The sequence below is a fragment of the Amphibalanus amphitrite genome, unplaced genomic scaffold (assembly GCF_019059575.1).
Source record: "Amphibalanus amphitrite isolate SeventyFive unplaced genomic scaffold, NRLGWU_Aamphi_draft 000678F_arrow, whole genome shotgun sequence".
NCBI classification, from domain to species: Eukaryota; Metazoa; Arthropoda; class Thecostraca; order Balanomorpha; family Balanidae; genus Amphibalanus; species Amphibalanus amphitrite.
Window position 1 is genome coordinate 304,034 of NW_024882172.1, and position 18,122 is coordinate 322,155.

The window sequence follows — 18,122 nt, forward strand, 5'->3', positions numbered from 1 at the left end:
ACTGTCCATTCTACAGCTTTTATGTCCGTATCATTTTTCTGTATTTGCAAAGCTATAGGCCTGACAGCTCTTCCCGCGAAACCCTTTTTTAGGTCGAAAACGGCAGAACATGACGTCACTCTGACGTCATTTACGGCCAACCTATCATAGCCTTTGGAAAAATTTTTGGTCACAATGTGTAAAATTGATGTCCGGGAGGGTACTGAAAGTTTGGTGACGATCGGCGCAGTGGTTCTGGAGATATATCGAAAAGTCTTGAGGGGGGCAAAAAATAGCCCCCCCCCACCAGGTCGCGGGTTAAAAGTCTATTTGTGTGTGATATCAATTATGTGAAATTATATTTTCGTCTTTAAATCTTTGTGGTACAAATACATCATAACCAAGTAAGAGTTCGCCATTTTCATGTGGTTATGTGTGTTCTGCAGACCCGGAGCTATCGTTTGATGCATATAAATGTGGAATTCCTCCTCAAATTGTGATTGTTTTCGTGGATCGAAGATACGCTGTCGAAGAGTGCGGGGGACGAGTTCGGTCCAAACGATTCCGAAGTTCGTGTTTAAGCTGAGTTTTCGCCATGAAATAGCAATTGTGTTGGAAAACAAAGACCACAGCAATGTAGTATGATCATTTTTGAACAAATTGGTATAGGTTTCATAGCACATCCACAAAGTCCGATTTTTTTACCCATGTCGTGCTAGACCTGGCGATCGGCCCAGTGTGCGGCGACCGGCCACCGTGATCGCTTTACCGTCCGCCGCACCGATCCGGTCGAGTGTTTACATCCATCGGCACCGGCCGCTCTCCGGCTTCCCGTGTAATGAGCCGTGCTCTCATTGCTGGTGGCACGCCGGCCGACCGGTCCGAGCGCCGCTCTATTTTTCCTCTTTTTCGTCTCCCTCCCTCCCTCACCCTCACCCTTGCTCGCTGGCGCGCCCGCTCTCCCGCTCCTTTGGTCCCGCTATTTCGACTGTGAGCAGTGAGCACTACAGAGGAGCTCACTGCGGGTGATGCTCCCGCGCTCTTTCCCTGCGCTATACCAGTGCTCTATCCGACTTGGTGTTCCCACTCACTATGCCAGCACATTGGACTTAATTTGGTTAGAGCTTGGGCTTAATTAGCTAGATAGGTCTTCCTGTATATGCTGCGTCAAAACTTGTTTGTGCGTGGGTAGTCAGTCACTTCGCTTTAGATGGAACAGAATTGAGAATATATGCTATCCTCTGTGGGTTGTATACCCTTTCAAGTGGCTATGAATTCAATCTGGCCATTGCTAATTCATTGCTCAGTTGTTTGTGACCTCACCTGACCCATGTTTGACCTTTGTGTCTGACAGGTGGTGAAGTGCGGAGGCGGCGGCGACGACAAGATGAGATCCCCGTCTTTCAGCAGAGGGTCTATACTACGAGAAACGTCACTGCCAACACGCGCAACAATACTCGACTCATTACGGTAAGTGTCGCGCGATATAGAGCTGCCTTTCTGATGTGAAAGCAAAGGATAGTGTGGCTCAATATGAAACAAATCAATTGAAACTAAAGTGGTAGTCAAGTCGTCCCACCGACTTACTTCAGACACAAACCTGGACTGGTAACGGCGATGTAGAATGGGCGCAGAAAGGATCTCTCTCTCTCTCTCTCTCTCTCTCTCTCTCTCTCTCTCTCTCTCTCTTTCTCTCTCCCTCTCTCTCTCTCTCTCTCTCTCTCTCTCTCTCTCTCTCTCTCTCTCTCTCTCTCTCTCATCTGACCGCTCTTTTCGGACCTGCCACTCGTGTGGACCACCATGAAAAATGGAGCCTGTCCACTTCATCCCTGGAGCCAAATTACGGCCCCCTGAATAATAAATAACTACACCTTCCGCCTGGGCTAAGACAAAGTAATATTGCATCGTGACGCTTTTCCTGGCGCCGGCAACCAGGTAATTGATAAATATTAGAGCCAAAGTATATGAGTCTTGAGGTAATGTGAAGGGTCAGAGAGCGTATTTGCCGGGCATGAGGTCAAGGAATGCAGATTAATCTTCCATAACCTGTTCCTTTTCGCTATTCCACTGCCCTATAGAGGGCTATTCGTTTTCATCAGCTGAACATTGCCAGTGCCAGTGGCTTATAATAGACTCTTGTTACCTTAAACTTGGGTTATTTCCTTTTTCGTTGCCTCCACTGCCGTTTTTTTTTTCTTGTGTTTGATATCCGACTATCTGGCGCGGCCGATTGACGTGGCCGGGGATCTGGAACCGAGGCGGGTTTGAAGGCCCACCACCGGAACTAGGCCCCGTCGGTGTCGTGATCCGCCGTGACCGCCGCGTGGGCCTGTAGCCGCCGCCGGGCAGCGTTCACCGTCCATCGCCCGTGGTTCATCACTCACCGCCCGGCCCGCTGTACTGACAACCGTCAACCGCCGTTCGCCATCCACTGGTTGCAGTTCACCGTCCACCGTCCACCGACTACTACCCGGTGTCCACCGTCTTCTGTCTTCTGTTCACTGCCCAGTGTCCACTATTCACTTACTGCCGACCACAGTCTTCCGTCCATCGTCTCTCTCTCGTTCAAAGTTATCACTTGGTGTGGTTTAGAGGGATAAAAAAGGTCGAGCAAAAATTCAGAGTCGTCTGAGAACGGTTTGAAAATGGAGCGCGGGAAGTCTCTTTTCAAGGCGTTATTACACGGACAAACAGGTTTGTCAATGGCTGCGAATCCTGTCGTATTGCAGAGTCGGACTCAGACATCTTTACCCACGTTTACGCCACTTTGCCTCCGCCTGCGAGGTGGTGTCGATGGTAAACCTCGCATTGAGACTCAATCTAGATCAGTTCCCGGGAAGCTTTCGTCCTGCCTTTTGAAAATCACTTACGGAAACCGATTTCTTCGGATGAAAGCGTTGCAGTGATTTACCAATTGCTACGTGTGATGTTGCGGTAGTTCCATTTCATTTCCCGCTTCTGATCTTTCCTTTCCTTCCATTTCCCTCCCTCTCTCCCTTCCTCCCCCGTCGCTCTTTCCCCACAGGAAGCTAATCGGCGGCACCATGTCGAGCGGAAGTCGCGCGATTCGTCCGTGACCGCTAAATCGACGACACGCCGAATATCCCCGGGGCGACGAACGCACCCGCAGACGATGCCGAACGCAGCCGTTGGCGGTGCCGAACGCACCCGCAGACAGTGCCGAACGCAGCCGCTGGCGGTGCTGAACGCGCTCAAGGCTGCTGCCGAACGCAGCCGCGGCTGGTGCCGAGCACACCCCTGATGCTTGGGATCAGCGGCAGTGCGTCGTGAAAGGGCTGCGTCGTTCGCATTCGACCGCCGACGGCGACGCATTGCCGGGTAAACGATGTGAGCTGTACTCATAGCGGGATGCTGGCAACGATATCATGTTTTTCGCGGATGAATGAGCGATCAAACGCAATCGTCTGGCGATGATTATTTTCACAGCCGAGTGGCGTTCCGTTTCATGAAGCGAGAACCGCCATCGGAAGGATCCGCTTTTGCCGCGCTCATAAACCTGATCGGTGCGGATTTGCGGAAGCGGTTGTTGCGGTCCTGGTTGCCACAAACTTCCATCCGGAATTCCGAACCGTTTATCGTCACATGGGTGATAAGCTGCGGTTATCGTTATGAGATGTGAGCGTGGTTACGTTACGGTGTGCGGAACGGGACGGTGAGTAACTATATGATGCAGTCTCGATCGAAGGATGGATGTAAACAGTTTTGCTGCTTTTCTTCGTACAGCGGGATGGCATACGAGTGTGTTCGGCGTTGATGCTCTTGTTTCCAAGAACAACCAGATTTTACCGGATTGCGTCAATCTCTAACTGTTTATTTTGTGTTTGATTAGCGCTCGAAGACTGGACTGTTTCCACGCAACGACCAGTGACACATGCTCGTTTTTATACCGATAACCGAAGCTAGTTATACATGCTTTCGCAATAATACTGTTTGGCGGTGTTCTCTATCAGCATGCGTTGTGCGTACCGAAGTAGCTTCTACTTGGTCGCTGGACTCTTCTCTGGTCTTTCTGCGACGCTGCCATTCCTCCCTGACAAATGTTTTGACAAATGTCTGTCTTGTTAACCGATCACGGGATGTAGTTTGCAAACGGAGTGTGTCTTCTTACTGTTTTCAAATCTGATGCCAGATTATGACAAAGGAACTTATCACTGCAGGGATAAAAACGTTCTACCTAAGCGTAGCAGTGCAATAGTGTGTAACTTGGGGGGGGGGGGGGTCGGACATTGTGGATCAAACACACTGCAGGCTCTCCTTCGTCTTGGACTGCCCCCATGTCCCACCTTGTTCCTCGTCATTGCTGGTCTCTTGTCCCATGTTTCTCGTCTTTTATCCCGTATTGTCCCGTGGCCCGTCTTTTTGTCCCGTGTCTCACCTTGTTCTGTATCCCATATGTCCCTTGCCTCGTATTATCCGTTCTCTTTTCCGTGCTGCCCCCTGCCTCGCCTTGTGCCGTGTCTCTTATGCGTGTTGTCCCGTGTCCCATCGTGTCTCATGTCTTGTCTGGTCTCCTGTCCCGCGTTTCCAAGCCTCATCGTGTCCCGTCTCCTGTCTCGCTTCTCGCCTGTCTAGTGTCTCGTAGTCGTGTCCCTTGTCTCGTGCTGTACGGTGCCCCTGCACTGTCTCGCGTCTCGTTTTTTCCTTGTCCTATGTCTTGTCTTGTCCCGTATCCCTTGCTGTCCGGTTCCCATCTTGTCCCGTGCTATCCCACCGTGTCCCATGTCCCACCGTATCCGGTGTCCCACCGTATCCCGTGTCTCGTCTTGTCCCGTGCCTCGCCGTGTCCCGTGTTGTCCCGTGTCTGGCTGCGCGCCGATGACAAATTAGCACCGGCCGCCATTGTTTAGCGTAGCCGTGCGTCCGGCGCGTCCGGCGCGCGGTACCGCCTCAGGGCCCGATGAATCCTCGGTTTACTGTCGCCCCATTGTGTGCCCGGGTGTGTCAGAGGTGGCAGCTTTGTCCCAGCACAGCGGGATGGCCTGCCTCCTGCCGCTACGGGGACCGTCTATAGCCGCCGCCGCCGCCGTGAGCGGCTACAAGTACAGGCGGAGCCGATGTGGGATCCTGAGTCAACCAGCGGCCACTGTTTCTGCCTGGTATGGTGTTGCTTTGGGATTTGGTGTATCGGTTGTGAGTTGTGTCTGCTGTTCCCTTGCGATGGATTGTGTTTGTTCCCGGTGATGGTTAGCCTTGTGTGGTTTTCGCCGTCGGTGTATACTACCAGACAATTCAGCACACATCTATGTTGTGAGGAACGGCTTTTTCATATCTATACATGGTGTGTGGTGTGCTACAACCTCCAAACATTTGATCAAAGCGACAAATGTTCAATTGCCGGACGCAATGCTCATATTCTTAGAAATAAGAGAAAGAAATATAAAGACGAGTTCGTGGGTTTAAGACCTTTGTTTTGTTCCAAGTGAAACCTCCAATTTTTGCGTCAAATTAGTCAGCGATCAATCGTGGTAACATTTCGTGACTTGTTTTCCATCCACACTGCACCAAAATTGCTGTAATTTATTGTTAAATAAGCCCGGTCATAGTGCTGCAAAATGTTCTTTATTACGTAGCAACACGTGAATTCGCGTTATTGTAATGCAGAATGCGCGCGGATTTCGGTGGACCCAAACATTTTCTTGGATGAGGTTTTTAAGCGCACGACAAAACCCGCAAAGATATCGTTCACATACGCTGTTATTTCGTAGCCTTGTCTTCTGGTAGCTTTGTCGTAGCTTTGGTGACAGGACGATTGAGTTGGCGATGGTGGTCGCCCTGGCTCGGTGGCGGTGGTGGCTCAGCGGTGGAGAGGGGAGGGGAAGAGGTGGGGCGGTGACGGGGGATTGTGTGGAGGAGGTGGGGAGGTGGGGGGAGGAGGTGAGGAGGGACTGACGGCGGCTCGCGGACGGTGAGGATAGCCGGTGGCGCCTGACGGTGTGATTTTTCACCCGTTCACATGGCCTTCTGGATATCAGAGGTCGGAAGAACAGTCATCAGTCAGGGCGAGTTTGGGTCAGTGGAAGTGGGGGGATAGGGATGGGAGAAAGGTCGTCAGGCGGTTGGTCGGCCCCACGGCCCACGGGTGCCGGACCATGAGAGCCAGGATAAGAGATAAAAGATTTTCGATCCAAGATTCTAGATGAGTAAGCCAATCACTTCAATCCAATGTGAAGTGATAGGTAAGCGGACGCAAATGCTATCAAGAAATCCAAATATGCAAACAAATCCAGATCCTGTAATGATTTCAGGTCTGCCATGGTATGCCGCCTGCCGGACTAAGATTCGGGAAAGGAGATCCAAATTTTTCTGTCCGAAGTCCTCGTTAGGGGATTCAAGATGTAAATAGGACCTATAAAATCTTGTGATATAATGAGGTGTGCCGGCGCCATGCATCATGCATAAATAACTCCACTCGCTGTTTATTGTTCATTATTTTTGCTCGAAACCGTTGTGAAGATATTCGTGCATACAGTTCAACAGAATGGAAACATATAATGCGCCTGTGCACGCTGCAGGTCATTGAAATTTGTAACGATGTTGTTTTGCAAACTTGGCTATGGAAAAGAAAATCCAACAATGCGTTCGGAGGCTCAGCATTTATTTTAGCCGCCTGATCTCTAAATCTCGGAAAGATCCGCCCATCGCCTTTTTAGCCCGACTTCCCCAGGGCCGCCCCCATCGCGAACACGGCACTTTACCGTCACAAACCGTTACGTGGCGCTGCAGAGATTTTATGGGACTTTGTCTTGCGTCGCGGAGCACGTCATCGTCTTTGTAGGAGAGGCGAAGTACCCGGCCGTTTTAGAGGCGGCGGAACACAAGGGATGCTTTTTGCCAGCGTGATTTGGCGCTCGGCCTGGGAAGTGAGATGTCCGATTTCGTTCTTTGTCGCAGCACACGAAGACGAGGTCTCAGAGTCAGGTGTGAGAAATGATGTGTGTTCTTACTTTTGACACGAAGTTGGTGTTTACACTGACGCCGCTGATAAATTGGAAATCCTTATCAAGGACGGTCGCTTTTCTCCGGATTAGACATCGTTAGCGGGCCGAACTCCAGGCCCGCATAATGGAGCCATCGCTGTGGGGACGAACCTCTTACCGATCTATCAGTCCATGTCCATGGTTTCGGAATCGCCTCCATTCATTGGGTCGTTGTCTTTGGAGCGTATTATTACTCTCCTCACCAGGGCCCAATTATGATAGATGTACGGGATCGATGGCGAACCGGACTCGTTGTGTCGTGCCATATGCAGCTGTTTACAATGGGCTATCGGCCATTTTCGATGTAAAATTGCCGGCTAGCAGTCGCTGCCCGCTGCCAGTGGGTTTGCGCCTTACGGTTGACGAACACGAGGACTCGGACAGGTGTCTTTTCGACCGGCACAGTGACAGTCCCCAGCCCCGACCGACCCCTGCAGGCAGTCGATGCATATCAATGGCCCTACTGATTAACTGCAGCGTCTAATAAAGGCACAGGTCCATTTGTCGTCGCTGTATAAACAGAAAACACAAGTGCTATCGAATGCCAATTAGCTGGCCGACGCAGGCTCACTGTTTGAGGTTCGTTGCGCCGTGTTGTGCACGCCATCCTACAAAGATCTGACAGTTCATCACTGTGTTTACTGGAATAATGAACGCTCCCTCGTGCTGGTGGTTGGTTCTGGGCTGGATGGACCCTCAAAGACTCCCTCTGTTGGTCCGTCACAATCATCCACATCTTCCATTGTGGAAAGAGTGTGATGAACGTGACAGCGGGCACACTCCGGCGTCATATATTTCCGGGAGGATGGGACAGACTGCCCGAGTTTTGATCAAACGGCCGTTGCTGGCGGGACTATCGGGACTGGCTCACCGCAGAAAAACCGCGGGCCGCGCCACAAATCGCCGACGAGCGCCACAACCGTGCCGGTCGGCGATGATTTGCGGGCGGATGGTCGCATTTGTCGTCAGCGATGGTGTCTTAGAAAGGAGCGTTGCATGTTACGGCACTCGTGTAGAGCTTATCTGTATCATTCGGGCACATGTCTTTGTTTCCATTGCCAGAAGCGGCAGTGAAGGGGGAGGGTGGACAGCCGGGTAGGCAGGCCGGCCGGTGTCGCTCAAGTTTAGTACCGAGTGTTAGTAATAAAGCTTAGTTCACAGAAGGCGGCTTGCGCCATGCATATACAATCAAAGTCACTGCTAGTGTTTTATAGATATATTTGATCCGATGTTTATTGCTTCTGTTAGGGTGTTAATATACCGCCTGGCAATGGACATGCTGGCTCTGTGAAGGTGCCAACAGGCCGTTGCTACAACTTTCATAGTTAAGTTTGATCGACTCTAGACACCTTAATAGCATTCTAGGGTAGAATATATGTCAATGTCCGCATGGGAATGGCACTGCACAGTGCACACCGAACAGGACACATAATCCGTTAGCACCGGCTCGTTGTGGGGTGTTAACTGGTGTAAATACACCTACACGAGTCTGGGGTGTCAGTGTACCCGTCAAACTATGGATTTTACATTTAGATCTCCACTGTTACGTCCTAGGCGCTAACATTGCCAACAGCCTCCCAAGGACAAGCCAAACCTTTTCCGTGTTGATTTTACTGGCTGCAATGCTGCTAAGCTGCAGCACAGTTGAAATATGAATGCGGTTGTCTTTGCAATGGTGTGACGTGGACTATAATTCTTTACTTTGTGGCGATCTGGTAAACATCACTACTCCATGGCTCTCCGTGCAGCCCATAATATACTTGTGTAATTTATTCATCGGATCTTTATTTGCCTAACTCTGCAAATCTACAGTTACATATTATGCAACGAATGTCTGGTTCAGAGTTGTATAACCAAATGTGGTTCATTATGTTTCTTTGAAAACAAATATGGACTGTTTTGTTGCTGGAGACCCATCAAAATTTGAAACCTGACTGAACCAACAGCCGGTTGACATTGACGTTTCCTTGGACCATGTTTTTGGAATGTAGTTGTACAAAAAAGGGAATAACTACGACTCAATTACCATTCGTTGGCCCTGCACTGATAACCGTATCTCTACTAACCATAGGTCGCATTAAACTCACCGAATTAATTTTGACCACACCGCGCCGGTTTTATTGCTCATCGTATATCGAGGACATGCCCACAGACCGTAAACTACCAGCCGTAATATTGTCACATTAGCCGTGCACAACGCGCATGCGACCCTCCTATAATCGTTACTCGGCACTATAATTGCTCACGGCTCTGCGCCCCGTTTGTGAGGGAAACGCTGCACAGTGCACAATGACCGGACACGACCAGTGGCTGGCTCAATTTGTGCCTCCGTCCGCACTTTGGCACTCCTGTTTTGGTTTTGACAGTGCTGTTGACCGCGATGTGGCCTGGTATAGCGGCACATTACCGCAAACTTGGACACCCGCGCAGTGAGCTCGATTTCAGTTGTTGTCATGCGGACACAAACAAGGATTTTTTTTTGTAGAATTCATTATAAACAAAGCCAAGTTTTGCATTTTTCAATTCGAATTTTATGTTTAAGAGTTATATAAGAGTTAATAGTTATAGGCTGTTAAAGAACATATGCAAGCTTCGTTATTCAGCTTGGAGTATTTGTTCGGTATATCAAAGTGGAATGCACGTATGTGATAAATGAACCATGTCACCATCGAATGAGATGGCTGTGCATATAGATATAACGGATGCTCCATTGCTCGATTGACAGTCTGCCAGATCGCTGACAGGTCGTCAATGTGACCTGGCCGTCCTCCCCTCTCTCGAGTGACATTAAACACACCTCGCATTGGAGCAACCGTCCATACGGCATTGTATATTTTCACCTGTCGTATTCACATGCAGTCGATGTTTGCCCTTGTCTGTGTAGCAACAGGACTTTGATCGCCGCTATCTCGAACGACGAACCCCGTGGCAGGAACAAATCATACCGTTCTGACCCCAGCTCCAACCGCCCACTGGCTGCTGGAAAAATATGGCCGTGATACATGCCTGGAACTAGACATCTTGTTCATCAGACATACTTCATATCGTTGGCGTTTGTTTGCTTAACCCTCGCCGGCACAGGCCATTTTGAGTCCTTCGACGGCACAAGGGGGGGTTGGTACGACCCCCCCTCGCGTTTGGCCCCTGATCGAGCTAGAGCTTTGCGGAAAAAACGAGCGTGTTGCCCGTCACGAGAGGAAGCCGATGATACCCAATTTTAAGGTCCTAGGTCATCGGGTGACCTTCCAGGTCAGGTCAATGACCCGAAAACCGGGAAAATCGGGACCTGTTAGAAAGTCGTAAAGTGTGGCTGCTATGTGGTTTTCCGGGGTGCTGATCACGAATATCGTGTTAGTTTTGATCATAGATGATGTCTTTAAACATTTAGACCAGGTCGGGTCAGGTCAGGTCAGGTCAACCGGTAGGAGTTGTGACGGGTATTCGTAATACGTGTCAACCGCCTCGGGCAGCTTCGTAACATGTTACGAAGGCACCAAAACTACTTCGTAAATGTTCAAATGGTTGCTAAATTCGAATTCAGCTCCAAAAACTAGCCTAGAAACATGTAAAACTCGAAAAAGTGAACCGAGGTCACCCGAGGTCACCAAAGGTCAATGACCTGACCTGACCTTCAGGTGACCTTGACACCCACCCTAATGCATGGGAGCAACATCAAATCACATGTTTGAACGTTTGAAACCACGAAAAGCTTGCAAACGCGCGGCTAATGCGAGCCGACATGCGCCGAACCGCGATTTCGGCCAAACATGGTCACAGAAAAGAGGTCACAGGTCAAAGGTCATTGGGGTCAGAGTCATGAAATTTTCAGGGTAGGTATAAAATTGATCAATGCGAGGGTACTGAAAGTTTCGTCGCGATCGGCCGCTTTTTACGCGAGTTATTCGCGAAAAACCTTAGGAGGGGGGGGGGTTGCATCAACCCCCCCCTGTGCCGGCGAGGGTTAATAACCTATGTCTGATAGAATGCTGATTTTTCCTCAGTTCCTTAGTGAGTTAAGCTCTTCACTCTGTTGCGCTTTCCAATATGAAGAAGCATTTAATGCTTGTTTTGGATATTTAAATTGTTTTCCTACTTGATTATGCATGGAAGGATCCACCAAATTTCCGGCAATTAACTACTCTTGTAGTTCTGGCAGTAACACACGATGATCCCTTGTTAGCAAGGCACATTAAACTCTGTATTTATTTGAGGATGATTAAATTTTAATGCATTCGCTGTCACGCATCTCAAACGTTACGTGACTATACGGTGTATGTCGTTTTAGGAAGCGATGTAATGCAACATCCATGTCGTTGCAGACATATACGACCTTGCATACAGAACGCCTTCAATCTTTCTGGATAGGGCGGGTGTGCGAAAGCACTTTGTCTTATTGTGGCCCGTGTTAATGTCGACGAAAACCCATGTGGGCCCCTGATAAACACGTGCTTTGTTGGATTCAGGATGTGCTTCAGGCTTCCTCTCTCAGAGCGTCCAAGCATTGTTTCGCACTTGAAGGCGAGCTATTGTTTTTCCGGTACCTTTGTAAAGACAGAAAACGGCGTATATGGAAGGTAGAAATGAAGACAGATTTATTATGAAAACAGTTGTCACAAAAATGCTAACAAGTCTACTATGTGGGCGCTAGAATTTAGTACCAGACTTTTTGGTGCCAGTTCAATTCCGTCAATGTCCTAACAAACATTCATGGGGGCTGCTCAACACGTGAATAGGCGCGGCGCTGGGATAGTCGCGGTTTGACTTAATTTTATGCGTTGAAAAATGAGCTCATCAGTCATCACCTATGAAAGCTGCAGCTTGGCCAATGACCTTACCAGAGGTGTGACGCCATCTGTTGAGTAAAGCATTGATGGTTATGTTTAGTGTGCACATTATCACTTTCCTGGGACGCTTCCTGCTCTCATCGTTCCGCATTGGGCGCCTCATGAGGACTATTATCTCAGTTCTCAAGCCGACGGTTCTCAGCGGACTTTTCGATCACACCTCGGCGTGCACTTTCCTGCTGATGAGTTTCTGTATAGGTTTCTGACAGCCTAGCCGCAGCGGCGGCGCCGGCGATCTGAGCTCATTACCTCTAATGAACTGAGCGTCCCGCTCAGTGGAAGGCCCTGGGCTGGGCGGCGTTCGCGGAGGGGACCGTCTTTTGACAGCACAAGCTTACGTGTCATTCACCGTGGAGGTGACAGCTTTTGGACTGAAACCTGCGTGATAGACGTAAGCAGAATCAGCGGTAATTGGTGATAGGCAACAGAAAGTTTGACCGCTGTTTTTTAGTTGAATTTATTTGCGTTCGTTTGCTTTTTATCTGACGGTGGTTGTGCTCGCCACAATTATTAAACATCTTCGGCGAACATTGTTGCGGAAGTAAATGTGCCTCGGAAATTTTTTGCTGAAGTGCATAAGGCCATTTTTCATATTCCAATGCATTTTTTAAAAACATCTCGATGATCCGGGGGCCGTATTCACGTCGACTTCGTAAGTCGATATTCACGTGAATAAAAAAATTTACTTAAGAAGTAGGTCAAACTTAAGAAAATTCTTACGAAAATGATCGACGTGAATACGGCCCTCTCCCCCCGTCCATTAGGTGTCACCGAACAACAGTTCGTGCCCATGTGTTTCAGGAGTTCCATTTTGTCTGTGTTTCATGCTGTTGATATCGCCAGAAATTGCTCTGCCTATTTTCCTCCGAGGATTTACTGTCTGAGTTTTGGCAATTTACAGAGATTCGTGATATTTATACTGACACCTAACGAAGGTGTGGAGGATTAATGATTGCTGCTAACGGCCAATATTTCACAACAAGCTGTGTTTTGTAACAATTGTTGACGGCGAATATTTTTTCCGAATCGCTGCTAAAAAAAAACGAGAGTAACCAGCTCTGCGATTTCGGGCTGTTACGCCAATTCCTCGCATAAGATCAACAGTCCGGCGGGCCCTTACCGAAGGCCGAAGTGTTTCATTTCCCCGTCGTTTTATATGACGCCTGCGGGGCCGTCGCCGCCTCCCGCCCGCCTCTGTCCACTATTTACAGCACAATAAAGGTGGATCGTCGGCCGGTGGACGCTTTCCCACACGCTTCCGCCGATGACCCAGAGGTTGAGGTTGACGTGGGAACCGGCCTTCACTGCCCGCGTAAACTCGACACCAACGCCGGCCGCAATAAAACACACAATTACCCACAGTGCGCCAGGTCCGATTCTACCGGCTTCCGGCCAAAATAGGGAGAGGCGCCTCTGCTGTCTGGAATAAGCAGAGCCGATTGATGCGCATTCGTCGCCTAACGATTGGTGGCTTTATTTGCAGTGGTGCGGGCTGTGAAAGGCGCCCAGCTGTGACGACACAGTACTGTTACAGACTGCTATTCAATTTTTATGCGTTGTGTTGGGAACTCCTGTGGACGTATACTATGGCTTATTGTCCGATATAAAGAGGACGGCGTGTCGAATGTGGTCGTCCTTGCCGAATACGCTCCCTAATGAGAAATGTTCGGCGCTATAAGTAGCAGTGCCTCCATCGACAGAACCGTGCTACACTGACGACCTCAAGGCCTTGGCCACTAGTGTGATGGGAACATCGGTCTCTGTATCTTTCGCACGTGTCATTGGCGCCAGATCGCCCGGCACTAACAGGACACAAACTGATATGAGATAGCACCGACTGGTTAAAAACTGTGTGAAATATTTGCTAAACTGTGTTGCTATATGGCCGTATTTTTTCTATTTACCCCTTCATTTCATCTATCCTCTCTTTTGCTATTTTTCGTTCCTCATTTCTTCTCTTTCTTTTCTCTTCTGCATTCTCGCCTCTCACTTTCCATCAGCCCTCTCTCTCCAGTCTCCTTCTCTTCTTCCTCACGGACTCTGGTGCCGGCCCGAGTCTAGCCACCCGGATGAAAAATGTACCGACCGCACCTCCCTCTGCTGTAAATTTTACAACTCGAGACTGTCGCGGGTGACCACCTTGTGAAGAAGTGGACCCTGGACACTGTCTCTTGCTGAGGGCAAGCGAAGGAGAAGAGTCGTACTAAAAGTAAAAACGTCTATTTCGAGGTGTCATTGGATACTATAGACATTGTGGATTGGGTTGGATTAGATTCGGATTGGATTCGCAGAAACTGTGTTTTCCATTCTGGTGTTTATGGGAAAGGTGATAGCTGCCTAATGGATCGCAGACGATAAACATTATACTTGACGATATATTGTCAAAGTTTCCTGTCGATAAATGCGACCTACATTTGAAAGTTGTTTGACGAATTTATCGCTCCATTAATTTTTTTCTTCTGTTCGTGATTATTATGATGAATTAGGTGAATATCCCTAATAGTCATACTTATTACCTTCCAAACATATCTTTGGGAGACATTTTACTCTAGTGCGTTAAATTTGCAATGATGCTGATAGTTTCCGACTGCTTTGAATTCTCTCCTAACTGAAACTTATGCTTAGCACACTTACTCAGCTAACGCGCATTAACGCTGCAGCAATTGTGTAATTGTATCTGTCGTGTGCAAATGATCCTTAACTGTCATATGTCGCCTGCATTCCTGAGGTGCATTATTTCATCTGAGCCAATTTAGTTTCCGCTTTATCTGCTCTATCCATCTCCAGCTAGAGAATATTTCTAACGGGTTGTTGTCGGCCTGCGCTGTGCCTCAATCGGCCTCTCCATTATGTCATCATCTATCGTGTTAAAACTGTTGGATTCGGTCATTAAGTCGCGATCTATTCGAATTTATTACGATCGAGCTGACGATCGATTAGCTGTGGTGATATCCGTCTTGGTCTAGCCTTTTGCTTTCTACCTTACTGACCCAACGACATATTTAACCTGCAGTAAAGGTCAACATGGGTCATGGAAAGGTCAAGACTCAGGAATCAGGATATATCGGTCACGCACTTTGCCTGCTAAAGGACAGCGCACTTACTCGCTGACATCTGTTCACATGGAAACGGGCCCATCTCACAGTCAGAAGCGAGAAACCGGTCCCTCCTCCTGGAGATATATCGGAGCAGCTGGACGGGCGGACCCAGGTTAGCAACACGGCCGCTCGGTGACACTGCTCGCGAACTCATTTCGCGAGGGACGCCATTCATCAGACGCGCGGGCAGTGTCTGTTGTCGAGGTGTCGACCTCGTAACTATGTATGGGTCATCGGCTCAACATGTGATCCGGACGCGGGCTTTGGTGAGGAATGTGCAGCGCGAACCCAGAAGATGGAAAAATCAGACGACGGCCGGCTATTCATGAATCTGAAATGCAGACATCTCAGCGGCTGCCAGAAGGATTTTGATTTTGATCCATCTCCGCTGACAAATTTGTTTTTGTTTGAGAAGCTTCCGTCGTTTTAGCGGAATGAGCCAAAAGTTTGTAACGGCACCTTTCCGAACGTGAACTGAGCACCACTCTTCTGTTCGAGTCTCGGACGGAGGTCGATTGAGCCGTCCGGAGTGGGTCCGCGAGGGGGGGGGGCGGGGGAGGTTCCGAGGTGCTCGGAGTGCGTGACCCGCTGACCCGGAGCCGGAATTACGGTCGATGTCAGTAATCTGTCGCCGGCACCGGCTCAGATTCGCCGCCCAATCCCGGAAGTTGGACGGACCCCGGGCCGGACACAGAGGGTGGGCTCCAGGCAAAGCGCCGGACGCTTCAAACAGGTGATAAAGGTGCTCTAAGCCACGAATAAACGCACGCGACTGTCAGTAGGGTTTGCGTAGCGATCAACTCGGTTTGAAGTCCGACAGCCATCGCGGGCTATATGGCTTCAAAAGAAATGGTGCCCCAGTGCTATTTAGCGGGACCCTGCAAGTGTACTGCAATACTTATTGGAATTGAGAAGTGAAAACCCTATGTGTATGACAAAAATACACGACCTTTCCCACACAACGCAGCATACCGAATAACTAAAGTGATTAATTGTCAGATTTATTGAATAAGCAATGCATCGATTTGCGGCTGGTTATTGGACAGTGGACTTGATCAGAGAATATGCGTTTGAAACCTTTTTGCGTGCTTTGCACGTCTTTTACGTCCCGCAGGGTTTGCAGCCCTACCGCGATAGCCTTTTTGTAAGGATTTAAGCAGCGTTGCTATCTCCCCACATGAAGCTGGGCTCGTTTTTCACGCGGCCTCCTCTCTCGGCCGTTCGTTGTGTGCCCGCTGTGCCGGGCCTGCCGCAGGTGTTTCCCATGACCTATGGACCATTTATCAGAAGGGTGGCCGGCCGGCACTGGCCACGCTGCCCCCGACCGGCCTTACTGGGGACCGGATATTGGCGCACCGGCCTCCGCCAGATGACGCGCTCACCCCCTGCTCTCTCCGGTTCTCCGCAACTCTGTCTGCTATTCATCTCTTCGCTTTACATCTCCTTTAGGTACTGGTGCATATGATTCTGTGACCTGTGGAGTCCCTGCCCCAGAGTTTTGATTGGTGAGACTCACTTATGCTAATTACAGTTTCGTAAAGCATTTCTTCTCGGTCCCGTATCACGATTTAGCAATGCTAGTTGTCGCATTTCGGTCAGTTTCTGTCTTTACCTTTATTTGGTGTCACGGGAGCACGGATGCAGCTGTCACGGCAGCTGTCAGGGAGTCACGACAAACAGCTGCTTGAGTGCTTTGTTCGGTCGAATCGCGGGTTGTCAATATTTGGTCACATGAACAGCCTTAGTTTTATTATAGGACTTATGGGCATATGCGTTGTCCGATAATGCCGATCAGTCGTTAGGAGGCTTTTTATCTTCGATTGTTTGTTTTCGATTGCTTGTCTGTGTTTTTTCTTTTTGCCTTATTGGAATGCGAATTTGTAATCCAGATCAAACCGTTCGATTCATGCTTTTAGTTTGTTTTCGACTCATTGAGGCAGTGAGGATATTTTACCGTCTAGTTTTGCAGTGACATAGGGGAGAGTGGGGTAAGATACCCAGGGTGGGAAAGACGCCCCACCCCCTCTAGCGGCGAAACAAAGAATCGAACCTGGAAATAAATGTTCTTAGCGTAAAGCGGAAGCCTGCCTTGTTAACTGCACAAAAATTTGCGAGGCTCAGTTAGGCAACGGCTGGCTGGAGATTGCATGTTTTTTATTTGCTGCTTTCAAAAAATATTTTGGTGTCAAAACATTGTAAATATCAAAGAAAGTAGACAATTTTTGCGTCCCTTGCTATAGTCGTGATAAATTAACATGCGTGTGCTGTGTCCCAAACAGTTTGTTTCAGGGTGTAGTTTTATGGCTAACAAGTTGTACTGATTTAATGTTACCTCGGTACCTTGGGGTAAGATGCTCCCTGTCCTGATGGGGAAAGACGCCCCCCTAAATCCGTAGGCTGTCCTTCAAGCAGCCCGTCAAATCATTTATTACATACCTGTGATGAGAGACAAAAGCCGATCTGGGACTATTGAGAGTCCAGTACGGTCGGGTGCTCCCCATGCCGGTCTCTCGGCCCACACAGCGACTTTTTGGGCGGCATCTGACTCTGAGAGCCCTTACGACGGCCTCTGTGAGCCACATTAGGACCCCTCCAGGACCCCTCACGACATCCTTTGAGGGCTCCCACGTTGGCTCCACGGGCCGCGCTGGCATCTGAGGTCCCCACGATGGGCTCGAGGGCCCTCAAGCATCATGAAGACCTATAAGGGCCCCACAGTGGTCTCCGAATACCACCACGGAGGCTTGTTTGGCCGCGCTGGACTATGATGGCCCTCACGTTGACCTCTGAAGCCCCTTACGACTACTTTTGAGGGCCCTTATGATGACGTTTGGTGTCTACTGCAGGCCCGAAGGGACTACTGATTCGTTCAGGCGATTCACGTGCCCATTTATGTCACTTATAGTGCAGGGGGCATCTTACCCAACGCCAGGGGGCGTCTTTCCCACCCTGTGGGGTAAGATGCCCCCTTTCACTTCTTCAGGAAAATGCTTAATAGCAAAAAAAGTTATCATATTTCAAGCACGAAAGTGTGGTATTTTTGGAGAAAAATGTTGTCGGCTTCCGTTGAAACTACAAGTTATTGCTTTCCGATCGTCATTTTCGAATAATATATGACATAGTAAAACCCTGGGCATCTTTCCCCACTCTCCCCTACATAATAATGTCATCCATTGTGAGTCATTTTTTCGTCTCCCAGTCCG

General features: G+C 49.2%; 1 protein-coding gene across 2 annotated transcripts in view; it reads left to right on the top strand.

Annotated features, from left to right (window-relative positions):
* The window catches only part of LOC122364459 (DE-cadherin-like), a 132,426-nt gene that overhangs the window by 57,534 nt on the left and 56,770 nt on the right, over positions 1-18,122 (top strand). For both annotated transcript variants that reach the window (XM_043334832.1, XM_043334833.1), the window contains exon 2: positions 1,334-1,449. In XM_043334832.1, the coding sequence (XP_043190767.1) occupies positions 1,334-1,449 (116 nt within the window). The remainder of the gene's footprint in view (positions 1-1,333; positions 1,450-18,122) is intronic.